The following is a 24117-nucleotide window of genomic DNA, read 5'->3' as shown; positions in this document are numbered from 1 at the left end:
AAGCAGGTTCACTGAAAATCACCGTGATTTTAGGGACAGGTATCTTTCACCCAGGTTGGCCTGCAGCCCAAGCCTAGGATTCAGTCCCACCTCTTGTAGGGAGGAAGCTGTCGAGCCCTGCAATATCCTTTTCAGATAAATGATGGTGTATTTGGCTAACACTAACAGAAGAGCGTGATATGTATGGACAACTGCGATCATCTTGAACCTGTAATGCATAAATTGCTCCCCAAATCTGTAGCTCCATCCCAGTCCCAGGAAGCTGAGAAAGACACCTGAAGCTTCATAAGTCTCTCTGGGCAACCGCAGTCTAGAACTACACAACTTGGATTATTATACACAGAAGTAGCTTGGTCTGAAAACCTCGCAAGATGAAATGTGGAAAAAATTTCATAATTCCCTGGGGCACTGAGGGCAACTTGAGCCTCCACAGCTCACAACACCAAGTGCATCCTTGGCTCCTACAACACAAACAGCAAGGGAGAAAGGGCAAGAAAGCCCTAAACTAAAGAGAAAAAGTCCACCCTGAATGAATACTCTAGGATGCCAGACATCAAGGTACCAACAAAAAATTTCTGTCAACACCAAAAAAACAGGAAGATATGACCCATTTAAAGCAGCAAGATAGGCCTCCAAATGACATAAAGGAGTTGAAACAACTAACCATAGATGTTCAAACAACTCTCCTTAATAAATTCATTGAGGTGGCTAAAGTAATTACATGTGTCATGGGTTTCCCAGAAAGAGAAGAGAAGGGAAAAGGGGCAGAAGGAATATTGGAAATTATAATGGTTGAAAATATCCCAACCCTATTGAAAGACAGAGATTTCCATATCAAGAAGCACAACATACTCCCATACAAATAAACCAAGAGACCAGTTTTGCAGGACATACTAAAGGGTGTGCTACAACCTGAAACAGAAGACTGTAGAGAGAGGCCTGGAAGAGCATAAAGAAATGAATATTTTATCAATAAAAGTAACTAAGAATATCAGAATAGTGGTGAAAATAATATGACAGAATTAAACAAATATTCAGGAATAAACTTAACCAATGATGTAAAGCACTTCTATCCAGAAAAATACAACTAATTGGTAAAAGAAATCAGAAAGACTTAAATAATTGAAAGAACAGTCCATGCTCAAAGTTTAGAAAACAAAATATCATTAAGATGTCAATTTTACTCAAATTGATATACAGATTCAATACAATCCAGATAAAAATTCTACCAGAATTTTTAAATAAATGGAAAACATGATTACAATTTTATGGGGAAGGGTGAGCTGTCTTGAATAGGCAGAAGCATCTTAAAGAGGAAAAGCAAAGTTGGCAAACTCTCATGTCCAGAATTTAAATGGTATTACCTAGGTACCTTGGTAAAACAGCATGCTACTGTCATAAAGACAAACACATAGACCAATGGAACAAAATTGATGGTTCAGAAGCAGACACTCACATCTATGGTCAAGTGATTTTTGACTAGCATGTCGAACACACTTACCTCTGGCAGAACAGTCCATTCAACATATGGGGCTGAAAGAACTAGATATCCATACCCAAAAGAAGGAAAGAGAACCCCTATCCCATACATTATCCGAATTTTAACACAAAATGAATTAATAACCTAAATACAAATGCAAGAACCTATTGCCTCTAGAAGAAAATGTAGAAAATTTCTTCAAGACGTTGTAGTAGGTGGTATTTTCTTAAAGGAGATAAGAGGATGACTGAGATGGGCTACTGATGTTTAATGTATCTAGACATTTTATTTAACTTTACTGTAAAAGTGTGAAAATGTATAGAGTGGATGGTAACACATTTAGTGAGTAACAGCTGGTTTAAAAATTTGAATGTGGCTGAAAATGGTATTCTAGGGATGTAAGTACCAAATTAAAGAAAGCTAGAGAATTATCTAGGGAATGAATAGCACAGTAGACCCAGAAGTGGATAAGAATTGTGGTTTATTGTACAGAGATGAGAGTGACCTTGTTGAGCTAGAGCAAGTGTGCATCATTATTACAGGGTGGTGAGAATGTGGAGGAGCATGGGAGAAATACAACTGGAGTGACTAATGGACTGTGGTTAACAGTAATAATGTGATATTCATGCATCAATGCCAAAGATGAACTGCGTTGATAATAGGGGAGTATGGAAAAGGTGTGCCAAATATATGCTAAGGACCTTGTAATAATCTGATGACACTTTCTCATAATCTCTAAAAAATGTTCCTCGATGATGTGTTGTGTTGATAGAAGGGTGTTGTTTGTGAATTCTGCACATGTGTATGATTGTTTTGTAAGCTTAAACTTCTGTCATAAAAATATATTTAAAAAATAGTAGGTTGAGGGAAAATACACCTTATGTAAGATAACGACTATACTTAGAAATATTAGAAATATTCTTTCATAATTTGTACCAAATGTCTCAAAACAATGCAAGGTATTGGTGATGGGTTGACATATGGGATCCCTGTATGATGTTATGCATGTTTGCATGTAAGTTGCCATCTTGTACTATACATTTATTATTTATGCATGTTCACATATAAATGATATACAAAATAATAGTATGGTTTGGGGAAAATACTTTGATTTGGTTAGCAGGAATATTTTGAAGTTACTCTTTACTCATTAGTTAAAAATGTTTCAAAACAATTCCAGTTATTGTTGGTAGGTTGAGGTATGAGAGACCTCGATGATGTTATGTATATTTGACTTGTAAGTCCACAACAGTTAGTATACACTTATTGTTTATGTATATGTATTTATGAGTGATATACTTGTATAACTTTGAGCATATGACTTTATAAATGTATGTATATATATATATACATGTGTATGTGATATACATGTACATATATATGGAGAAACCAGCTTACAAGGTTTTAATCCCTAACACTGTGCTCTGAGAATTTCACCTTCATCTTCACTGATTCATTGCAGGAACCTCCCTTAGCCAAGATACATTTTGTAGCAGCATTGTTGGTCTAAGCCTCACAAATAGAGCCTTTTATCTGAGGTATATGGCCAGAGAAACAACAACTAGGGATAAGCTGAAAAATACTCAGGGTCCTGTTCTACAGTGATCTTATTACAAACTTTTTACACACCAGAAATCTTCCTAGTACATGATCCTGTTTAGGTAGAGCCAAGAAATAAAATGGGATATGACACAAATGCTATCAGAAACACAAGCTCCTCTATCTAACACAGTTAGAGACTATATTTTTGCTTGATTATTTTTCCTATCATGAGTTGTGTAACATCTCTGGATCAGTCCCCTGTCATTTCCTCACAACACTAAGACTTTGATCAAATCTTTCCTTCTCAGTAGAGACTTCCATGGCATTCCATGTCCCCCATTTTTTACCTCCTCCATGTTCCATGCTTATGACCATGTGCCTTCACAACTTTTCCTACAAAGAAGTATAGAGTGTTTGCTTTCCTCTTAAATGTGAGCTTGTTTTGGGAATTCCATTAATCAAAACAAAGCAACCATAGAAAAAGTGCTCTGATTCTAGATTTTCAAGAAATAAAGAAAGGCTACAAGATGATGAGACCATCCCAGAAGCTCAGGCTCCTGATCCTCTGTGTTTCAGATGAGAGAAGATGTGTAAACTTGAACAAGGCATTTCCCTTCCAAGGTCCTCCTCCTGTTCAGATACAAAGTCCATCATATTAAAATAGGATATGAAATAAATGATGCAGTCATCTATAAAGGTAAAATCAAATGTAAAAAAAAAAGATTTGATTTTCCCTCATACAAGAAAGTAGATGCCTTTACTCTTCTCCTTTTCCTTAGCTCACCTATTTTAGAAAACTTCAGATTTTAAATGAGTTCTCTGTCCTCTTCAGAAGTATGTATATTTTTTGTTTTTATTTTTTATTTATTTTTAATTGGCTTTTAAAAAAAGATAAATAGGTCACAAGAAATGTTACATTAAAAATATGAGGTTCCTATATACCCCACCCCTGCCCCCCAACTCTTCAAAGGTATATATTTTTAAAAGATAAATAGTTGCTTAACATATTCGTCTGTTTTCTTATATTAGACACTACATATGTACTCTTGAGATTTTTGAACTCTATTAGAGAATGTAGCAGGACACACCAGGATGGGAATTTAATATTTCCTTTTTTTTTAATGTGGGTCTCCACCCAATAAAATGACACCCTAGGACAAGATGAACACAATCAAGACCTTAATATTAATTTGAAACTATGAAAGTTATTCTTGGAAGGCTGAAACTTAGTGGTTATCAAAGTTTCTGAGGGGACAGAGAGGGAAGAATAGGTACATAGGGCATATTGAGATCACTGGAATTGTCCTGCATTACTTTACAATGATGGACGCATTATGATATATTATGCCAAAACCCATAAAATAGTGCAGTGCAAAATGTAAACCATAATGGAGACCATTGTCCATGGATAATAGCAATTATTCAATATTTATTCATCAATTTTAACAATGGACCATACTCATGTCAGATATTATTAATAGGTTAAAATGTGAGAGGAGGGGGCTGGGGGTCTTTGGAAGCCCATATACTTTCTATGTGACTTTTCTGTGACTTAAAGCTTCTTTGAAAATAAAATGATAAACACAAATAAGACACAGAGGGAACAAACAGAAGAAATTATCAATATTCATAAAAGAGAGATCATACAGTGATGAAAGATGTAATACAAAAAAAATTTGGTTTTGTTTTTGGGGGAAGTTTTGGATTACATTAAAGTTACAACTATGACAGGAAGGATAACTGGTACAATTATTGTGTGGTTCAAATTGTGTGGTCCAAGTGTAAACCATAATGTAGACCAATGTAAGTAGTAATGTTTCAATATTTGCTCATCATTTGCAACAAATATATCACACTAATAAAAATTTGTTAGTGGGGGGACATATGAGTGATGGGTATATAGGAATCCCTCATATTTTTTATATAACTTTTATGTAATCTAAAACCACTATAAAAATAGGAGGAATATCTTTCCCAAACACCTGGGAACCATCTCCTGGAATGGAACCATCAGGAAGACAATACCCTTCCCTCCCATTTCCTCTGGGAGATGACATGCAAAACTTAAATGGACACCTGGCTCCAGATTGAAAATCTACCTCATGCCATAAAAATATGAGAATTTTATGTTTCTTTTTATGTTTTCTTGGAAATCATCAATTAACTAAGCCAGAGGCTCTCCTCAATTGCCAGATGAGTTTCAGATGAACTATTTGAGATGAATGGAGCTGTCAAGTCTTCTTACTGGAGGACTAGTTACCATTTACTACAATTAGTTGTTATCCTCCTGACTGTCTAAAAAGGTGATATTTTGTTCTGTCTTTGCAAAACATTTAGAGAATTGTCTGGAAGTGCACCACTTTCTTATTTTAATTCATTAATCAAAATGTTTCCTTTCTCTTCTACCTTTTTGGAGTAGTTTCATGATTGGCAGGATGTTTTGTTTTGAATTATATTTTCCTCAAGTGTAATGACATGGACTGAATTAACTGGAAACTTTCTGAGTTAAACAGATAATTTACAGGAATTATGGGCATGTAGAAGTCAGGTAAAATATGCTGAATTATTCAGTGTCCCTACTACATTTTTTTTTTTTTTTGGAATTCTAGGCACATAAAACACAATAGTGAAAAAGTCTGAGAATTATGAACTCTATAATCCCATGAAAAAACATGTGGTTAACTAATTTGGAAGCCAAAATCTTCTCTGCTAGCTTTTTCTCCTAAAGGAGTTCTATATCTCTATTATATTGGGAAAGGGCTTATGAGAAAACAGTGTTGATTTTGCCTCAAGAAGATTCCTTTGATTTGGATAAATTAATGCATTTCTTGGGTTCTTAGGTCTCGTCTCAAGCAAATAAAATCCTGGAGTACATGTAATGTACGTCATTTTAGAGGAAAGGAGAACATCTTCTCAAAGACGTGAAGGTAAGATTGTGAAAATTGGAAGAGGAAATGTAAAAATAAAAGCCACTTTCTCTTTGATGTTGCCTTCCTTCCTTCTCTATTGTCCTCACTTGATAGAACAGAGTGACTCTCTTGTTGGGGGCTAATGTGCCTGGTGATTTTAAGTTGAAGCCTATGCTCATTCATCGTTCAGAAAATCCAAAGACCAATAAAAAGATATGCCAAATCAGCTCTGCCTGTGCTCTTGAAATTGAACAAGAAATCCTGAATGACAGTCCTCTGTTTCCAACATGGTTAGCTCAGTGGTGGGAAAGCTGGATAGGAAGACCCCTTGCCATCCTTCCTCTTGAGAATATTCACTATTACCACATTTTTGAAACTTAGAATGTCTGCGTAGAGTTCAGAAATGTTCAATATCATCCCTTCAAATTACATAAACTTGCTTACCCATCCCTGGGAGCCACATTCAATAATTAAGGGCTCACCTCATTATTTTTTTCCCCACAGATTTAAAATCACCTTTATTCAACCACTCCCACCCCACCCCAGGCTTAAGCCTCAGCTGGACCCTTTACCCACCAGCGTTACTCCAGGAATCAGAAATTCCAACGACTTTTTGGGAGATAATTTAACTTCCCCTCCCCATTGTTTGCACTCACAGAGTTTGCTCGTCTTCTTTTCTTTTAAGGGGGCATAGGGATCTGAACCTGGGACCTCCCATGTAGGATGGAGGTGCCCAAATGCTTGAGCCACCTCTGTTGGTTGCTTGTTGTGCCTCTCATTGTGTTTCCTCATTGCATCATCTTATTGCATCAGCTTGCTGTCTGCTTTATGAAGCACCAGGACCAAATCTGGGGACCCCTATGTGGTAGGCAGGTGCCCAACTTCTTGAGCCACATCGACTTCCTCAACACTACACAGATTCCGTGGAAGAGCTTGATGGGCCCTGAATGAACAGCCTTTCAAGGATCCTCCAGCTCTGGCATTATGGGAATTTTGCTGCTCAAACACAAGGGGAATGGTAGACTCCAAAGTGCTGTGCACCGTGGTGGGAAGATATCACAGCCAAGATTTGTCTCCAACAGGAACCCTGCTGAGGTCCAACATGTTCAGCCTCTGCTCCCATACTGTTCTGGAGGTACAACTATTCCTCAACATTGAAACTAAGCTGAGTATCAGCAGGTTTGGCACAAGATGTGTGCTCAGCAGACATTCTCACCTGACTCTCCAATGTTCTTCCATTAAATTCAGCTCGTGCTGCCCTCACCCTCCCTTAGCTCCTTAGGCATTCAGCTCCTCAGTAAAACTTAGCCTTCATTTCTCTAATCGAACATCCTGTAGACTCAGAGCCTCTGAAAATTTGAATATTAAATTTCACTTAGCATTAAACAAGCCACATATGGCCAGGTGGCTACAGTATTAGACAGTTCAGACAAAACGCCCAGTATAGGAGATTAGGGAGGGGGAAGCAACTGTCTGAAATGTCTATTACCTTGCTCTGTAGACGGAGCAGAGCAAGGCCTCAAACCATTTCAAACCTGTTCTCGCAGGCACTGTAGGAATGCACAGGGTCACTGCAGACCCAAGCACGCTGGAGCCTTGCAAGCCCCTCGTTCCTCTAGAATTCATCTATGAACCTGACGTCAGCTCCGCTTCAGAAAGCAACACTCTGAAACCAGACCCCCAGGACTGAAGCTAGTAAATCCACGTTTCATGGGATGAATTGTGTCCCCCAAAATGGTATATTGAAGTGTGAACCTTCCCATATTGTGAACGTGGCCTTGGGTCTTTGCAGATGCACTTAGTTTACATAAGGTCATGCTGGACTGGGGTGGCCCTAACCCAGTGGCTGGTGTCCTAGTAAGGAGGGGTGATTGGAATCCAGCTTGGGAAGGTCAGGTAGGGAGTGCAGGGACACACCTGCAAGCCAGGGAACACCAAGGCTTGAGGGAAACCCCGGGAGCTGTGGGAGAGGAGGTGCGGTTTCTCCCTCTGAGCCTCCAGAGGAGCCAACCCTGCAACACCCTGATTTCCAGCTTCTGCTCCCCAGGACTGTGAGAGAATACATTTCTGTTTGCTTTTTAGTTCAATAAAGCTTTTCTGACAGGCTGCCACGAGCAGAGGTTGTTCCAGGAGCTGGAGGGAAGGGAAGGTGGGCAGACCCATCCAGCATCCCTCGGGGGTTCCCTGGACTTCACAGACTGTGCTGATGGTGGGGATTTTCCAGGCGGCTGGTGGACAAGTGGTGGAATCCCGAGCTGACCCAGGCAGTTTCTGCTGTTTCCGGCCACCCAGTTTGTGCCCTTTGTTGCTGCATCGCTAAGATGCTAACCCAATGGGCCTGGCAAAGAAGAGCGCTCAGCTCCCCAAGGGCCAAACATTGCTGAATTTTGTCTGAGAGTTTTTCGTATAAAAGGAAGAACTTGAAATCAATAAACTTCTACACTTAGCCTAGGAGATTTCCAAGCAAAGATTTCAACCACGTCCCAGGTTCATCTTGCTATATAGGCAAACCACAAAAGGAAAAGGAAAATGGTAAACTGAAAATAAAATCTGTTAAGTTAAAAGGAACTAAGAATTATGATTTGGGTAATACTTCATCTGTCTGGATTGCAAAAGATGCTAAAAGTAAGATATCAACTGTAAAGAAAGAATGAACTGGAGATAAGGTCAAGGGAGACTTGACAACTTTTGCAAGTGGAAAGACATTAGGCATGTGCATATGGATCACTTCAAACAAGGAGCAGAAATGAGGAAGAGAGATGGGAATACCCTGGAAAGATCTGTGGAGGACCCTCTTGTTTAATGATATGAGAAAGAATCAGAAGACATGTGCAAATTTAATACCTGATACTCCTTCATATCAGGTATTAAATTTTCAATAATATTTCACTTATTTTTTCTAATATAAAATAAAAAGATGTATAATTCACTGTAGTTACATTATTAAACCTGACGTACATATATCATCCATCATACAAGCAATTGTTGCTTAATGGTCATTTTTTATTGACTTTAAGAATATCTAAAGTACCCAAATAGATTTCAACCCATCTTTTTAACCAAATCTTAAATGGAATTAACCCTAGCTTGTCTTATCTCATACACTTCCTGGAAGCTTCCATGTAGCTGTGTCAGGAACACACATATTCCAAATTAGGATTTTTATACTGCTTTGTAGCAAAGTCTCTCTAAGTCAAGCAAACAGATGCCACTTAAAAGTTTCTGTTGAATGACAGACAACATTAATTCAACAATTATTTCAGTCTATGAAATTGTTTTCAGGTTATTCACATTTTAAAAAATTTATTGAATTGTATCACTCATGCATAAACATACATAAACAATACATGTATAATAATAATTGTGAACTTATAAAACCAACATATATAACATCATAAAGGACTCTCGTACCTCATCCTACCACCAATACCTGGGACTGTTGTTAAACATTTTTAACTAGCTATTAAAGAGCATTGTCAATATATTACTACTAACCAAAGAATTTTCCCCCAACCCACCCTATTATTATTATTATTATATTTATATCATTTATATATGAAGATACAAAAGCAATAAATGTATAGTAAAAGTTGTGAACTTACAAAGTAAACATGAGTAACATACAGAAGTCCCATATATCGACCCTCCACCAATACTTTGCATTGTGGTAAGACATTTCTTACACATTAAGAAAGAATATTGTCAAAATCTTACTACTAATTATAGTCATTATCTTGCATTTGCTGTATTTTCCCCCAAACCACCCTGTTATTATTTTTTAATATATTTTTATGACAGAAGTTGTAATCTTATAACACAATCATGCACATGTGGAGAATTCCCAAACAACATCCCTCTAGCAACACACCACAGAGTGGTGGGATATTTCTTACAGGTAAGATAATGTCTTCTGATTATTACCACCTCCATAGTGTACATTTGGCACACATTTTGCATACTGACCCATTATCAACAAAGTACATCTTTGGTATAGATGCAAGAATATTATATTATTACTGCAAGCCACAATCCTTAGTTCACTCCAGTTGTATTTTTCCCATGCTACCCAACATTCCCACCACCCTGCATTAGAGATGTACATTTGCCCTAGCTAACAAAGGACACTCTTGCATTTGTACCATCAACCACAATTCTCATCCACCTCTTGGTTTACCATGCTATTCAGTTCCTGGAATATTCTCTAGCATTCTGTCGATTGGCTCTTACATCCCTAGACATCCATTTTCAGCCACAACCCCATTTATAATCTGTTAATCACTATGTATTATTGTCCACTCTATACATTTCAGCACTTAAACAGTAAAGCTGATTAAAACTTCTACATACTTTCAACATCAGTAGTCTGTCCCTGGCCTGCTCTTATCTCCTTTGAGAAACCACCATCTAACACCAGGTCTTGAAGATATTTTCTTACATTTTCCTCTAGAAAGTTAATGGTTCTTGATTTTAGTTTTATTTTTTTTTTAAATCAATTTTGAGTTAATTTTTGGATAAGATGTGAGGTAGGGGCCCTCATTTCTCCTTTTGGCTATAGATATTGTACTTACAGCACCATTTCTTGATTGGACTCTTCTGACCAAGATGTGTAGGTTTGATATGCTAGTCAAAAATCACTAGACCATACATGTGAAGGTCTGTTTCTGAAGCATCAGTTTGGATCCATTTGTCTGTGTGTCTGTTTTTATGCCAGTACCAAGCTTTTTTACCACTATAGCTAGATAACATGCTTTAAAATCTGGACATGAGAGTTTGCTTTCCTTTTTAAAAGTTTCTGGCTATTCAGGACCCTTTACCCTTCCAAATAAATTTGATAATTGTGTATTTTTTTTTTAAATGCTGGTGGAAATTTTACAGGATTGCATTGAATCTATATATAAATTAGAGTGAAATTGACATCTAATGATATTTAGTCTTCCAATGCATGAGCATGGAATGTTTTTCCAGTTATTTAGGTTTTTTAAAATTTCTTTTAACACTGAGTTGCAATTTTCTGAATACTAGTGCTTTACATCATTGCTTAAGTTTATTCCTGCCTATTTGAGTGTTATTTTATTTTCACCATTCTTTTGACATTTGGTACTTTTATTGATATAATCTTCACTTCCAAATTCTCATTCAAGCCTCTCTCTCCTGTCTTTTCATGTTCTAGGACACCCTTTAGTATTTCCTAAAAAACAGGTCTCTTCTTTAGAAATTGTCCCAGTATCTGTTTATCACTGATATTCTAACTTGCTCTCATTTTTGAAATATAATCTTGCCAAATATAAGATCCTTGAATGGAAGTTTTTCTCTTGTAGTATCATAAATATATCATACCACTGTATTCTTGCTTCCATGGTTTCTTGTGAGAAACTCTATCTTATTGGGTATCCTTATTTTTTATGCATAGCTTTTATCTTGTTCTCAGAATTCTCTCTGAGTCTTTGGCATTGGACAGTTTGGTCAGTGTGTGTCTCGAAGTTGCTCTATTTGGAGTATTTTGAATGGCAGTACATTGGGCTTCTTAGACATGCATGTCTATGTCCAATAGGTTTTGGGGAAATTTTCTACCATTATGTCTTCAAATACTCCTTCTGCCCATTTTCCCTTCTCTTCTCCTTCTGGAACATCCATGACATGTATGTTTGCTTGATTTTTCATGTCATTAATTCACTGAGACCTTGTTCAACTTTTCCCATTCTTTTCTTCATCTGTTCTTTTGTATGCTCACTTCCAGAGGCCATTTTTAAAGCTCACCAATCCTTTCTTCTGTCTCCTTAAATCTGCAATTTATGATTCCAATATTTTAAAATTTGACTTACTGCACCATTCATTCCAAAAAGATCTGCATTTTTTTGCATATGCTTTCAAATTTTAATTTGTGATCATCAGTGTCTTCTTAAAATCCACAATCTCTTTAGCCATCTCATTGAATGTATTAAGGAGATTTGTTTGAACCTCTATGATTAGTTATCTCAACTTCTTTATATCATCTGGAGGCTTAACTTGTTCCTTTAACTGGGCCATACCTTTCTGTTTTTTGGTGGGGATTATAAGTTTTTGTTGGTGTCTTGGCATCTGACTTACTAGAGTATTTATTCTGGGTATAGCTTTTCTCTTTAATTTAGGGCTTCCTGCCCTTTCTCCCTTGTTGGTTGTATAGTAGGAGCCAAGGACGTAGTTGGTGTTATAAGATATGGAGGCTGAAGCTGCCCTCATCGGTCCAGATACCAATGCAGCTTTTCCCAACTTTCTCCTTTGTCAGGGGTAAGGACAAAGTCACAGCTTTGTGGACTAATACAAGTTGTGCAGGCCTAGACTCTAGTTGCCCAGAGAGACCAATGAAGCTTCAAATCCCTTTCTCCCTTGCCTTGGATAGGGGTGGAGCTGCAGGTGTGGGCAACAATCTATGCAGTTCAGGTCCAAAGATGACCACAGTTGCCCCAGTAGACTTCTGATTATTCAGTCTTTGCCAGACAAATGTACCTGCAGTTATCTGGATAGACTGGTGAGAGCCCGCCAGCATCCTCCCTGCAAAAGGTGGGGCTGAAGCCTGGTCTAAGACTGCAGGGTGTTCTGGGTGAAATAACCTGGTTCCTACAGTCAATGTGATTTTTGTTCAACCCTGTTACCCCTCACGCTGGGGACGGGGTCTAAGTGGAGGGAAACAGCCTCTTTCAGACTTCTACAGTTTCAAACTTTAGATGTTCTTAGGATTATACTTTAGCCAGCCAAATTTCCTAATCAGTAGCTGAAAGCAGTGGCCGAACATCTCCTCCTCCCCTGTTCTTGGGAATGGAGCTTCCAATTCCAGCCACACAATTGCTCCTGGGTGATTTGCATTGCCTTAGCATGACCAAATGCCTCTGAGACTTGGCCAGTAATTTCCTAGAGAGGCTGCCACAGGTCCCCCAGCTTCCTCCCTGTAGAATTGGAGCTGGGGCCTAGGCTAGACCTGCAATATGTACTGGATGGAAAGAATCCAGTCCCCACCAGCACTGTGATTTTCAGTCCTCCCTTCTTCCCCTCATGCCAGGCTCAGAGTTAAGATGGCAGCTACCAGCTTCTTTCTCACTTGGACAATTTCAAACTTTAGCTGTTCTTAGGGTTATACTTTTACTCACTGAATTTACTCATCAGTAGCTGAAGTTAGTGCCCAACCATCTCTTCCTCCCCCATATTTTGAAAGTGGAGCTTTCAATTTCAGCCGCGGAACAGATCCCGAGGTGGCTTGTGCCTCTATTGGAGGATGGGCACCAGCCTCATGGCTTGGGGTGCTCAACTTATGAGTCTTGTCTGCAGATGGGCAGTCTCCTCCTTCCATTCATTCCTTCAAGAGTATTGCAGGATGCACTTAAGGTCTCCTGGAGCCCTCAGGCAGGTTCTTCAGCTATCTCAAGATCTCTGAGTGTTTACTAACTGCCCTGTATCAAGAGCTGATTCTAGACACTCCTTACTCTGCCCCATCTTGCTGGTTGTTCTTTCAGGTTATGCACCTTTTTAAAAGAATGTATGTAGAAATGTATTTGAGGATGTTGTGAGGAATTGGAAATATTGCAAAGTTCCCATTTATTTGATCCTAATGCACTTGTTTCTTGTACAGCACCATGGCCCTCTAATAGAATCCAGTTGTAACCAAACTTTTCTAGTTTAGGAGAAAGGCCTGTTAGAGTTCCTCAGGATTCATGAAATTTCAGACTCCTTATCCGTAGTCCCTCCACACATTATTGATTTGATTTGTGTTCTCCTAAACCAGAATATTTTTGAGAATGTTATATTATCCAAAGTACTGTCCGCTGAGGTGAAAGATACAATAAGAGGACAAAATTAAAGAAGGCTGTGGAATTACAAAATTCTACATGCTGATAAAACTATGAACTTCAAAAAACCTTTGAAGAAAAACAAAGTATGATACCTTACTTTGCCAGGCTGCTATCATAGAAACTATAGAATGCGATGGATGGAACAGTGGGAATGTATGGGCTCACAAGTTTGAGGTTAGGAGATGTCCATATTGAGACATCAGCAATCATTGCTTTATCCCAAAAGTCATTCTGATGCTGGCTACCAGAGATCCTTGAGGTTCTTGGCTACTCTCCCTGCCTTGCCTTCATAGCAATGTCCTCTACTTTCTCTTCTGGTTTCTGTTGACTTCTATCTTATGGATCCTCCCTATAGCTTCTATATCTTTGAATGAAGTTTTCATGCTTTTAAGAGAATCCAATGGTCTAGATTAAGGCCCCCTTCCAATCATGTCAGCCACACCTTAACTCAAATAACATATTCAATATCCTACCTACAATGTGCCCACACAGACAGGAATACTGACAATGATTAAGAATACATATGTAATTCAATCTACACCTGATAAGACAGAGGTCAGCTCTGCAGGGAGAGTTATAACAAACATGGGCTCAGAGGCCAGAGACCTGGGTACAGAAGCCAAAGCAAAAGAGGGCAGAGATGTGTCACCAAGATCATTCCCAGGCCATAGAGATGACCCCAGGCAATGGAACTAACAGAACTTGAGGATTTCAAAATCGCTTGGGAGCTGTGCTTCCTTTCTTCCTTTCATCCTCTCCATTTTGGAATCAGGATGTCTGCAATATTTATACTATGCGGTCCCCACCAGGGTGTTTTGTAATCAGTGAAATTCTTTTCTTGTTACTGGTCTACAGACAGAAATTAATTTACCTCAGATTGGATCCTACTGAGAATGTAATACATACTTAATTTACCTAATTTAGATGATTTAGATGGTGACTTGTGACTGTTCAGAAGATGATATTTAGATGTCTTGGGAATTGAGTTGAGGCTATAATTTGTTTGGATATTTGGGTTTGTTTGGATGAGGACAAGGTATTTTGCATATGGGATAAATGGGCATCATTGAGGTTGAAGGAAACACACTATACACTGAATACCAGCCTGAAAGTACCTTGTCTTTAATCCTGGTGCCCATGCATGCTGCCTCATATGAAACATTCATTGTACTTTGTTTAATTTGAGATGGAGAGATTATCCTGAGATTTCAGGTTAGGCCAAAATACAATCACATGTATTCCTATAAAAGAGATATAGGATAATTTGGCAGACAAACATAAAAATGCAAGAAAGGAAAGAGCATAGACTAATTTGAAGATGCTGGACTTGAAAGCTGGAGTAATGAAGTCTCAAAACAAAAAATTCTGGCAGCCTCCATGGGCTGGTAGAGTCATGGAATACATGCTCCTGAAGAGCTTCCAGAAGTGTGGCCTTACAGAATCCTTGACTGCAGCCTTGAGACACTGATTTCAATTCTCTGGCTTCCAAAAGCATGTGTGATTTGACTTCTGGTATTGTGAGTTATCAAGATTTTTTCCCTCAATTTATTAAAGCAGTCACAAAAAGACTAATTTAATCATCAATAATTGATGATTAGGCGGCAAACTTGGCCCAGTGATTAGGGCATCCATCTACCACATGGAAGGCCCAGAGTTCAAACCCCAGGCCTCCTTGACCCATGTGGAGCTGGCGCATGCGCAGTGCTGATGCACGCAAAGAGTCCCGTGCCACACAGGGGTGTTCCCTGTGTAGGGGAGTCCCACGTGCAAGGAGTGTGCACCATAAGGAGAGCCACCCCGTGCAAAAAAGCACAGCCCGCCCAGGAGTAGCACCACACACATGGAGAGCTGACGCAGCAAGATGCTGCAACAAAAAGAGACAGATTCCTGGTGCTGCTGATAAGAATACAAGCAGACACAGTAGAATACAGAGTGAATGGATGCAGAGATCAGACAACGGTCTGGGAGAGGGCATGAGAGGAGAGAAATAAATAAAATAAATAAATGAATAAATAAATAGAGTTTATCTAAATTGTTCAGGTTATAGCAGTTTTAAGAACCATGAATTCCTTCAGGGCCAAAGGATGGTAGAAAGGAAGTCGATGATTGGTGAAAGAGTTCAGAACATTTCTAGAAGGGTAAAGCTGAAGAATTAGAGAGTTGCCATGAAAGAATGAGAATAGCTGAAAGAGATGGAGAAAAGGAAAAGGGATTTATAAAAAGAGGCAGATTTTCAGTTATACTATAAATATTTGGAAATAGACTGTTCTAGTTAGCCAGGCTGAAATGGGTTGGCTTCCACAAGAGGTATTTATTAACTTGCAAGCTTACAATTTTGAGACTGAGAAAAATATCTAAATCAAGGCATCATCAGGCAATGCTTTTTTCCAAAAGACCAACTGTCAGTGATGCTCGAATCCTCTGTCAAATGGCAAGACACTTGGTGGTATCTCCTTTCTTTCATAACTTTCAGGATTCATTGCTTCAGATTCTTGCTGCTATGGCTTTCTCCTTCTTCACTTATATCTCATTCTCTTATAAAAGACTAAAGTAAAGGGACTGAGACTCACAGTGATCCAGGCATGAACTGAAGGAACCTCCTCAAAGTGTTCCAACTACAATAGGTTACACCTTAAGATCCTACTTACTGAGGTCCACACTGCCTCACAACAACAAATATGCATATATTCTACTTGAATCATTTTTTTTTAAACAGATGGAACATACAACATTGGGTAATATTGTAAAAAATAAAATTATATGTGTTTCCTTTCAAATATATGGGAACAAGATGAAGTAAACACAGACCTTATAACAATATGGACAACATTTGATTTTTGGCAAGTTTTACACTTCAAGCATTTTATACGGGAACTATAGAAATAGCATGACAGTCACAGGAATATGAAGCTCACTGGAAAATTTTATATCCAAACTGAAATCAGCATATTTCATTGGCTGAGTATCATCCCTTATAACCTAAGCATTCTTCAATGAGTATAGTATATTAAGGCACACACAATTGCTATTTGATGGTAATTAGAAATGAAAATATTTATCTAAATAAAAAAACAAGGTAGAGTAGCAAAATGAATCATCTTTTGTGACACTGAAAAGAAAGACATGAATGACAATGGGTCCAGGGAAGGAAAGAGTAAGGGAGGAAAAAGATCTTCCACAGGGGAAGTTTTGAATATGGAGGATCAAGGATTTAATCTTGGAAAGGTCCAGTTTTAGAGGATGATTGGGGAGAAGAAAGAAAATGATGAATTTTTAATTATTAAGGAGATACAAGGAATATAGAATCAATCCATCAGGGCGTAAAGTTTAAAAGACCCTAGCCTAGAGGTCAATTCACCCTGTCATTTGATCTGGCCAAGTGAAAAAAAGATTTCTATGTTATAGTCCCCTAAAGGATGTGGTTTCTCAGGCAGATGGAGGAAGCAAACATATTCAAGTCTATTTGAGGAGGAAGCAGCTGGTGCTGCAAGACTCACTGCCCTACAGCCCTGGGGAGGAGGTTTGTGTTCGAGGCTGAAGCACTGTGGGAGGAGAGCTGTTATGCTGCAGACAGTAATAATCTCCCAGATCTTCAGGCTGGAAACTGCTGATGGTGAGAGTGAAATCTGTCCCAGACCCACTGCCACTGAATCGATCAGGGACCCCAGATGGCCGGTTGGATGCATTATAGATGAGCAGTTTAGGAGCCTGTCCTGGTTTCTGGTGGTACCAGTTTAAGTAGCTGCTAACACTCTGACTGGCCTTGCACTTGAGGGTGACGGTCTCTCCTGCAGATGCAGCCACAGAGCCTGGAGACTGGGTCATCACGATGGCCCCACTGGCACCTACAACCAGAAAAGAACATAGATCATACATTCAATCACAAATGCATAAAATATGTATCTAAATGTAGGTTTTCTTATTTATCATATGTATTCAGATCTGCTTTAGATGAAATGGTTTGCTCACTCTGCATGTTTAAACCATTCTACAAATATAAAGATAATACCCTTCTAAACCTCTCACCTGAGGCCCAGAACACCAGCAGAATGAGCAGTTGGGAATGTGACATCATCTTGCTCACCCGAGTGATGTACTCAGGCCCCATCTCCAGGGAAACTGCATTAATAGAGCTCTGAGCAGACAACCAAGTCCCCGAGGAGCATATGCAAATCAATAGGGAGTATAAAGTCAAATGTACCTGTGCAGTGAGTTGTAAAGATAAATAATAGATAGAGATAAAAATACCATGACCAGAGGAAATGTAACTACACGCCAGCAAAAGGCAAGATATCAACTTAACAACACAACTTTCAACACCATTCAGCATAATTCAGAAAATGAAATATTTTATACACAATTGTACTCTTTCAAATCAACTGCACCCATCTTGAAAACAAAAGGAATTTGTAATAAAATACATGCATCTGTAAGTGTAATATAAGAACTTAGTTAAATGTTATAAATATGGTGCCAATACCTAGGTAGGATATACTCATATCATTGGGTACATTAAGATGTAGTGCACATATTGTGTATCTATCTCAGTCTATTCTCAATTTTAACATCCCAAAAGAACCTCACTTAATACTTCCAAAACAAGTCCTCTGTAAGCCCTTAACACAATATTACTCCCAGAAAGGAGTTACCAATATTTACAAGTCACCCTTAGGACTATCATTTAAGTCGACTGCTTTCTAAAATCACTAAGGTAAGGAGTAGCACACCTAAAGTGCAACACCTCCACCTAGTGGTCATAGGTAAAATGGCTTCAGCTCCCAAGTTCAGATAGAGCATTTCTTCATTTATTCCTACACAAAACTAATGATACTTTTTGAATTATGGAAATAACAATATCATGAACACTTCCAGGCATAAGACAATAAATTATGAACAAGTAGAATGATTCATTTTACTGGGAGGTTACACAGTAAACAAGTAACTTTTCTGCAGCCATTACTAACCTGCTTCTTTGAGATTTCCTCCTCTGAGCTAAGCAGTTACTCAGGAAAGGTAGGGCCATGTGAACTTGGTCCATTTCAGGATCAACCCTCTGCACGAACAGTTAGAGGTAAGAGAAAATTTAGGACCCTTTAACAATTATATGGATGAAAAATTCTGCCACTGTCATGAGTATAACTTTTCCTGCAGCCTTTTTCCAAAGCTCCTGAGGTTTTCCATGATGTAGAATGTCCCAAGGCATGTATTGTTCTAATTCTAATTAATTAGTTCATTTTCTGTAGTTTTTCTCCTTATGAGCACTTTACCTTAGGAGAGGGTCCGCTCCCAGCATTGAGGAATAATACTGCAGATGCCCACATCATCAGGGAAGGCATTCCTTCCATTAACAATACACCCTGTTCTTAGAACAGCAAAGTATCTGTGTTTAGAAGATGTTAATAATTAATTCAGGTTTGTTCTTTACACCCATGTATTTTTTCCTCCTCTTCCATGAAGTTGCATTTAATAAACATTCTTAAGTTTACTTATTTGCTTGAATTTCTACTTCTTAATTGATAGGTTTCCTGCATCAGTGCAATACAGTTTTCTTCCATTCTTATACACATTCAAAAATGTAAAGCCATCATGGATTACAGGATAACAAATGAGGATGTGTCATGAAGGGTAACTGTGCCAGAGGGGTCCACGTAAAATGTGAAGTAAGGAAATGTTGTCTTCAAGTAGGGGACAGTTGGCCTAATGTGTGAATAGAGGAGGGGGCTGTCCTTCAAAGCCCAGTGAAGAGCACTTCAGAAAATGAACAGGACTTGGGAAAAGATGGTCCTGGGTATTTAAGAATAACTAATGAAACAGAGTGTGAAAGCGGAACAGGCATGTTCAAGGGGAATATTAATTCAATGAAAGTTTGAGGATTAGGTTATGTACTATGAGAATCCATGGAACAAGAGTTTGAATTAATTTTTCATTTTAGCAGGTATTTTGGATCATTTTACAAGCTATAACACTCCAAAGATGCAGACACAGTGGAAGCCACTAACGTTTCAGTGCAGCTGGGAAACAAGCTTTCTGTCATATAAGGATTTTTAAAAGTGAAATTTTCCAAATGCTCCCCCAATCCCAAAGATCCAATTTAGACCAAATAAATCTTTGACAAATGATTTAAAAACAACACATTTTGTTAAGAGTAATTCTAAAAAAGCCTGAGACTCCTGTCTCTAGTACATTCACACCTTCTCTCAGTTGTTGAAACACTGTTCAGGTGCTGCTGTGATGTGATTTTGCAGATATCATTAAAGCTATTAACTTTAAGAAGGGGGCTCCATTAAATCTTGCTCTACTGGTCAGAGAGAAAGAGCCCAGAGAAATTCATAAATAATTAGTATTTGAAAGGGAAGAATACATCTGAAGTTGGTTGTGGAATTCTAGGGCACCATGTGTCAAGGAATGCAGGCAGGCTCTAGGAGGAGAGATCTGACAGTGAGCAAGGACATGGGACCTCAGCACTGCCACCTGAGGAACTGCTTCTGCCAAACCCCATGAGCTTGGAAGAGAACTCTGTGCTCTGGACAGAAGGCAGCCCTATTTAACCATGTAGGAACCTGAGAAGAGAACCATCAACACTGGACCCAGACTACTGATCTACAAAACTCTGACCCAATAAATTGCTAATTAGTTATGAAATAAGAGTAAATTATATATATATATATATATGTATTAAAATAACCACCTGTGAAAAGGGAAGTCATAAATCCAGATACAAGAGTTATCATCCCATTTAGCTCATGGTTCAATGATGCTGACACATGTTTCTTCTCATGAAATGTGTTGTGCTTTATGCCACTTTTACCCACAGGTGATTTCCTGATGTGTTACCACATCCATAGGGGCAGGGCTGAATACTGTGCTATGAAAATACAGGTAAGAGCAGAACTAGGTTTGAGGTAGTCAGGATCTGTCCCCTCTGTTTCCATGGCCATGTTCTCTGACAGCTGAGGAATTTCTAGACAGGGCTGTTGGTAAGAGGCCAGTGCACTGGGAACATCCCAGGTAGACCTGAACCAAGCTGCTGTCTTCACATTTGCTTAAGACAAGATGACTCATTCCTTTTACCTGGGACAAAATGGGAATGTTGCATGTTGTCTTGATCTAAGAGATAAATTGTATTATGCTTTAATTTATTTAGAATTTACAATTCTACGTGTTTTATTTAATTTTGTATACTCCTGTTATTCAAGTGACCAAAAAAATCTCAATTAATTATACATAAAATCAACTTAGCAAGTACATTTTCTGGGCACAGCTCACCCTTCCCCATGAACTTACCAGGGGGCAGTCAAGCCAAGTGCTGCTGTTACAGACATGAAATCAGGCTGATCGATATATGAGGCATGATTCATATGCAGCCAGACCTAATGTGCTTCAGGTTCTCAAACAATTCTACATTATGTAAGGAATTCTTTTTCCCCAGTATAGATACAGGGCCCAAGTGAATGTGCTCTATTCATTTTGGCATGAATGGATGAAAGTAATGTGTTAGCAAATTCTTAATATGAAGCCAAAATTAATCTTTAAACTGGAAATGATGAGATTTGTTGTTAAATGCATAGAATTTAGATGTATAGAATAAAACATTATGCTGTTCCCTTAAAATGCGAGCAATGCCTTAACAGTGACCAAGACATTTTCAGTAAATGTCACACGATAATCCTGTAATAGATTCATGGAAACCAAATGCTTGTGGTGTCCTGAATTGGAATCTGGAAGGGGCACAGTACAGGAGTAAAAAATTAGATACATCTGAATGAAGTCTGGAGTATAGGTACTAAATTTGTACCAATGTAAAGCTCTTAGTTTGACAAATGTACCATGATTATGTAAGATGTAAATATTAGGAAAAAGTAGGCAATGGTGTGCAGGGACTCTCGGGACAACTTCTACAACTTATATAGGAATCTAAAATTATTTAAAAATAAAAACTTACTTAACAAAGCAAGTGGAGAGAGATATCTGTATAGTTGAGTGAACATTGTATTTAACCAAGTGAGGTCTGAAATGATGAGGTCATGTAAGATAATCCTACTCTAAAGCCAGACCCCATCTGCAGTGACATTAAAACACTTGCTCCAGACATTCAGCATCTCACTTGGCAAGTGAGAGTTGCACAAGTTGAAATAGTGATTTTTGACTCCTGATTTTCCTGACTTAATTGGACCCTTTGGTCCAAACAAACCTACTTTAGAGCAAAATCTTCAACCAGGGTATGTGTCCCACTGGTAGGCAAAAAGATTTTTCCATGGCTGAGAATAGGTTTAATGGAATACATTTCTAGATCTATGTATTCTGCTCAGATTCTTTCTTAAATTGGATTTTTCAAAGAAAGCCAAGTTGTGCTGCTGACTCTCTGTTCCCACGTCATGTGCATAATCAGATACAGGTCATTGTATGTCTTGTCATAATTTACAAAAATGGTCAGGAGATAGTGTAAATTACAATATAAACTAAAATCGATGCCAAGCGGCAGTAATTCCAAAATGTGTTCATCAATGATAACAAATGTACCACAAAAAATAAGGATGTTGTTAATGTGACAAAATGTGGAAGGGGTTGGGTGCAATATTTTTTTGTAAAATTTATGTAATATAAATATTTTGAAAACTTTTTTAAAGTATAAAAAAGATAGACCCATTTTTAAAAAGAAAAATATTCATTAATTTCCGCTCTTGAGCATTTATTTTTCTTTTTTTATTGCTGCCAAAAAGGTTTTTTGAGAAAAAAATGCTGGAGAGAAACAAGAAAATAGTCACAATGAACCCCATACACTAAAAGACAGAGCCACTTTAGCAAGGGAATTTATATTGCCCTTTATTACTTCCATGGCAGGACTCCTGTGTCTATTCTCCATCAAATATTTTAAATTTGATTAACGTATAAGCTCCCATGTTTGCCACTATTTACACCAAATACAACTTGGCATCTTCGTGCATCAAGGTAGACAGCAGAGACCCAGGGAGTGTACCCAAGAGAATGGGGGTTTCAGATGCATCAAATATTTCATCCAGTATCTTCCGAAACTAGATGGAGTTATCTCTCCCAAGATGATAAGGAAATGGTGAGGAACACAAGAATTGTTGATACAGGTTTCTTTCAGATTTAACCACATTGTAGAGACAGCTCTGTTCTACACTGGGATCTCATTAACTAAGACCAGAGCAAAGCCTAGAACAAAAACATGAACAAAAAATTACTAAAACCACAATGATTTTTAAAATTGTACCTATTAATGACACTTTCTAGGTAATAAAAAATTTGGAACTAATGTTAAACAGCAAAATACACTACAACAATTGATATAAAGATAGACTTTTTCAGACATTATTGAAAAGGGAAGGTTGAGAAATTGACCAAAGATCTCAGTCTCTGAAAGTTCACCAATTACATAATCAACCAAGATCATCTCAGCATCTCAAATTAGCTGAATATCAGAATCAGGTGTCAAAATGTTTGGAAATAAGAATCTTGAGCCACATTTGGACAAACTAGTCAAAATTTCCAGAATTGGAGTTTGGAAATCTCTCCTGAGCAAAGTCACTGAATTTGTAACCTGGCTGCTCAAGTCCATGAACAGGAATTTAGAAATTAATGCTGCAACATGTAAGCTGTACCAATGACATAAAGGCCAAATTTAAATGTTTTTAGGCAGATTTTATGAAGATTGAGATAAATAGAGCATAGCATGATGATCATTATATTTATTTTAAAAGCAAAGAAATGACAACATGGTTAAGGATTGAAAACCTGTAGATGTGATTTTGAAATTAAAGTCAATCTCTGACTTTATTGTGGTATTGGCAAAAGCAGGAATATGCAGACTATTCAAGATAAGAATAGGTGAAAAAATAGGTTACATTAGAAACTAGAGGCTTCTGAGGTGTGAGGATATATCTTTATTATGATAAAGACTCAGGAGACAATACACGGAGAAGAAACAGCCACTTGTGGATTCTGAAAATGGAGACAGTGCCCAAATGTGGTCTTAGTGCCAGGCACTTCTCAAATATTTTACATATATAGACTCATTGAGCCTCACAACAATGCTAAAAAACATGAAACAGTTTTCATATCATTGTACCACAGAGTAGTAACTTCAATTTCCAGGACTAGGAAGTGCCTGGACTATAAACATAAACTTCATACTCTAGGGATCAAGGTCATAGAGAAATCTGAACTCATTTATTGATAGGTATATTTACAAAATAGAGTGATTCTTAGTAGGAGTATGAAAGAAAGAGATGATTGCCCATCTTTTGTGTATTGCTTTCTTTTTTAAAAATAAATCAATTTAATTGGTAGATATCAATAAAGCATGAATCCATCCAAAATGTACAATCAAATGTATTTAGTA

General features: G+C 38.0%; 1 non-coding gene and 1 gene segment (V, D, J or C); both read right to left on the bottom strand.

The window, feature by feature from the left end:
* Positions 1-7398: 7398 nt before the first annotated feature.
* On the bottom strand, positions 7399-7533 carry LOC131274123 (small nucleolar RNA SNORA9). Its single transcript, XR_009181335.1, has one exon. It is a non-coding gene; the product is annotated as a small nucleolar RNA SNORA9 (small nucleolar RNA).
* Positions 7534-17255: 9722 nt separating this feature from the next.
* Positions 17256-17856, bottom strand: LOC101424065 (immunoglobulin kappa variable 3-20-like). The segment is given in 2 exon segments: positions 17256-17599; positions 17781-17856. Coding segments are annotated over 2 exon segments (393 nt in total).
* Positions 17857-24117: the final 6261 nt, after the last annotated feature.

Source organism: Dasypus novemcinctus, chromosome 17 (assembly GCF_030445035.2).
Source record: "Dasypus novemcinctus isolate mDasNov1 chromosome 17, mDasNov1.1.hap2, whole genome shotgun sequence".
Lineage (NCBI taxonomy): Eukaryota > Metazoa > Chordata > Mammalia > Cingulata > Dasypodidae > Dasypus > Dasypus novemcinctus.
This window is presented reverse-complemented; position numbering and strand designations above follow the sequence as displayed.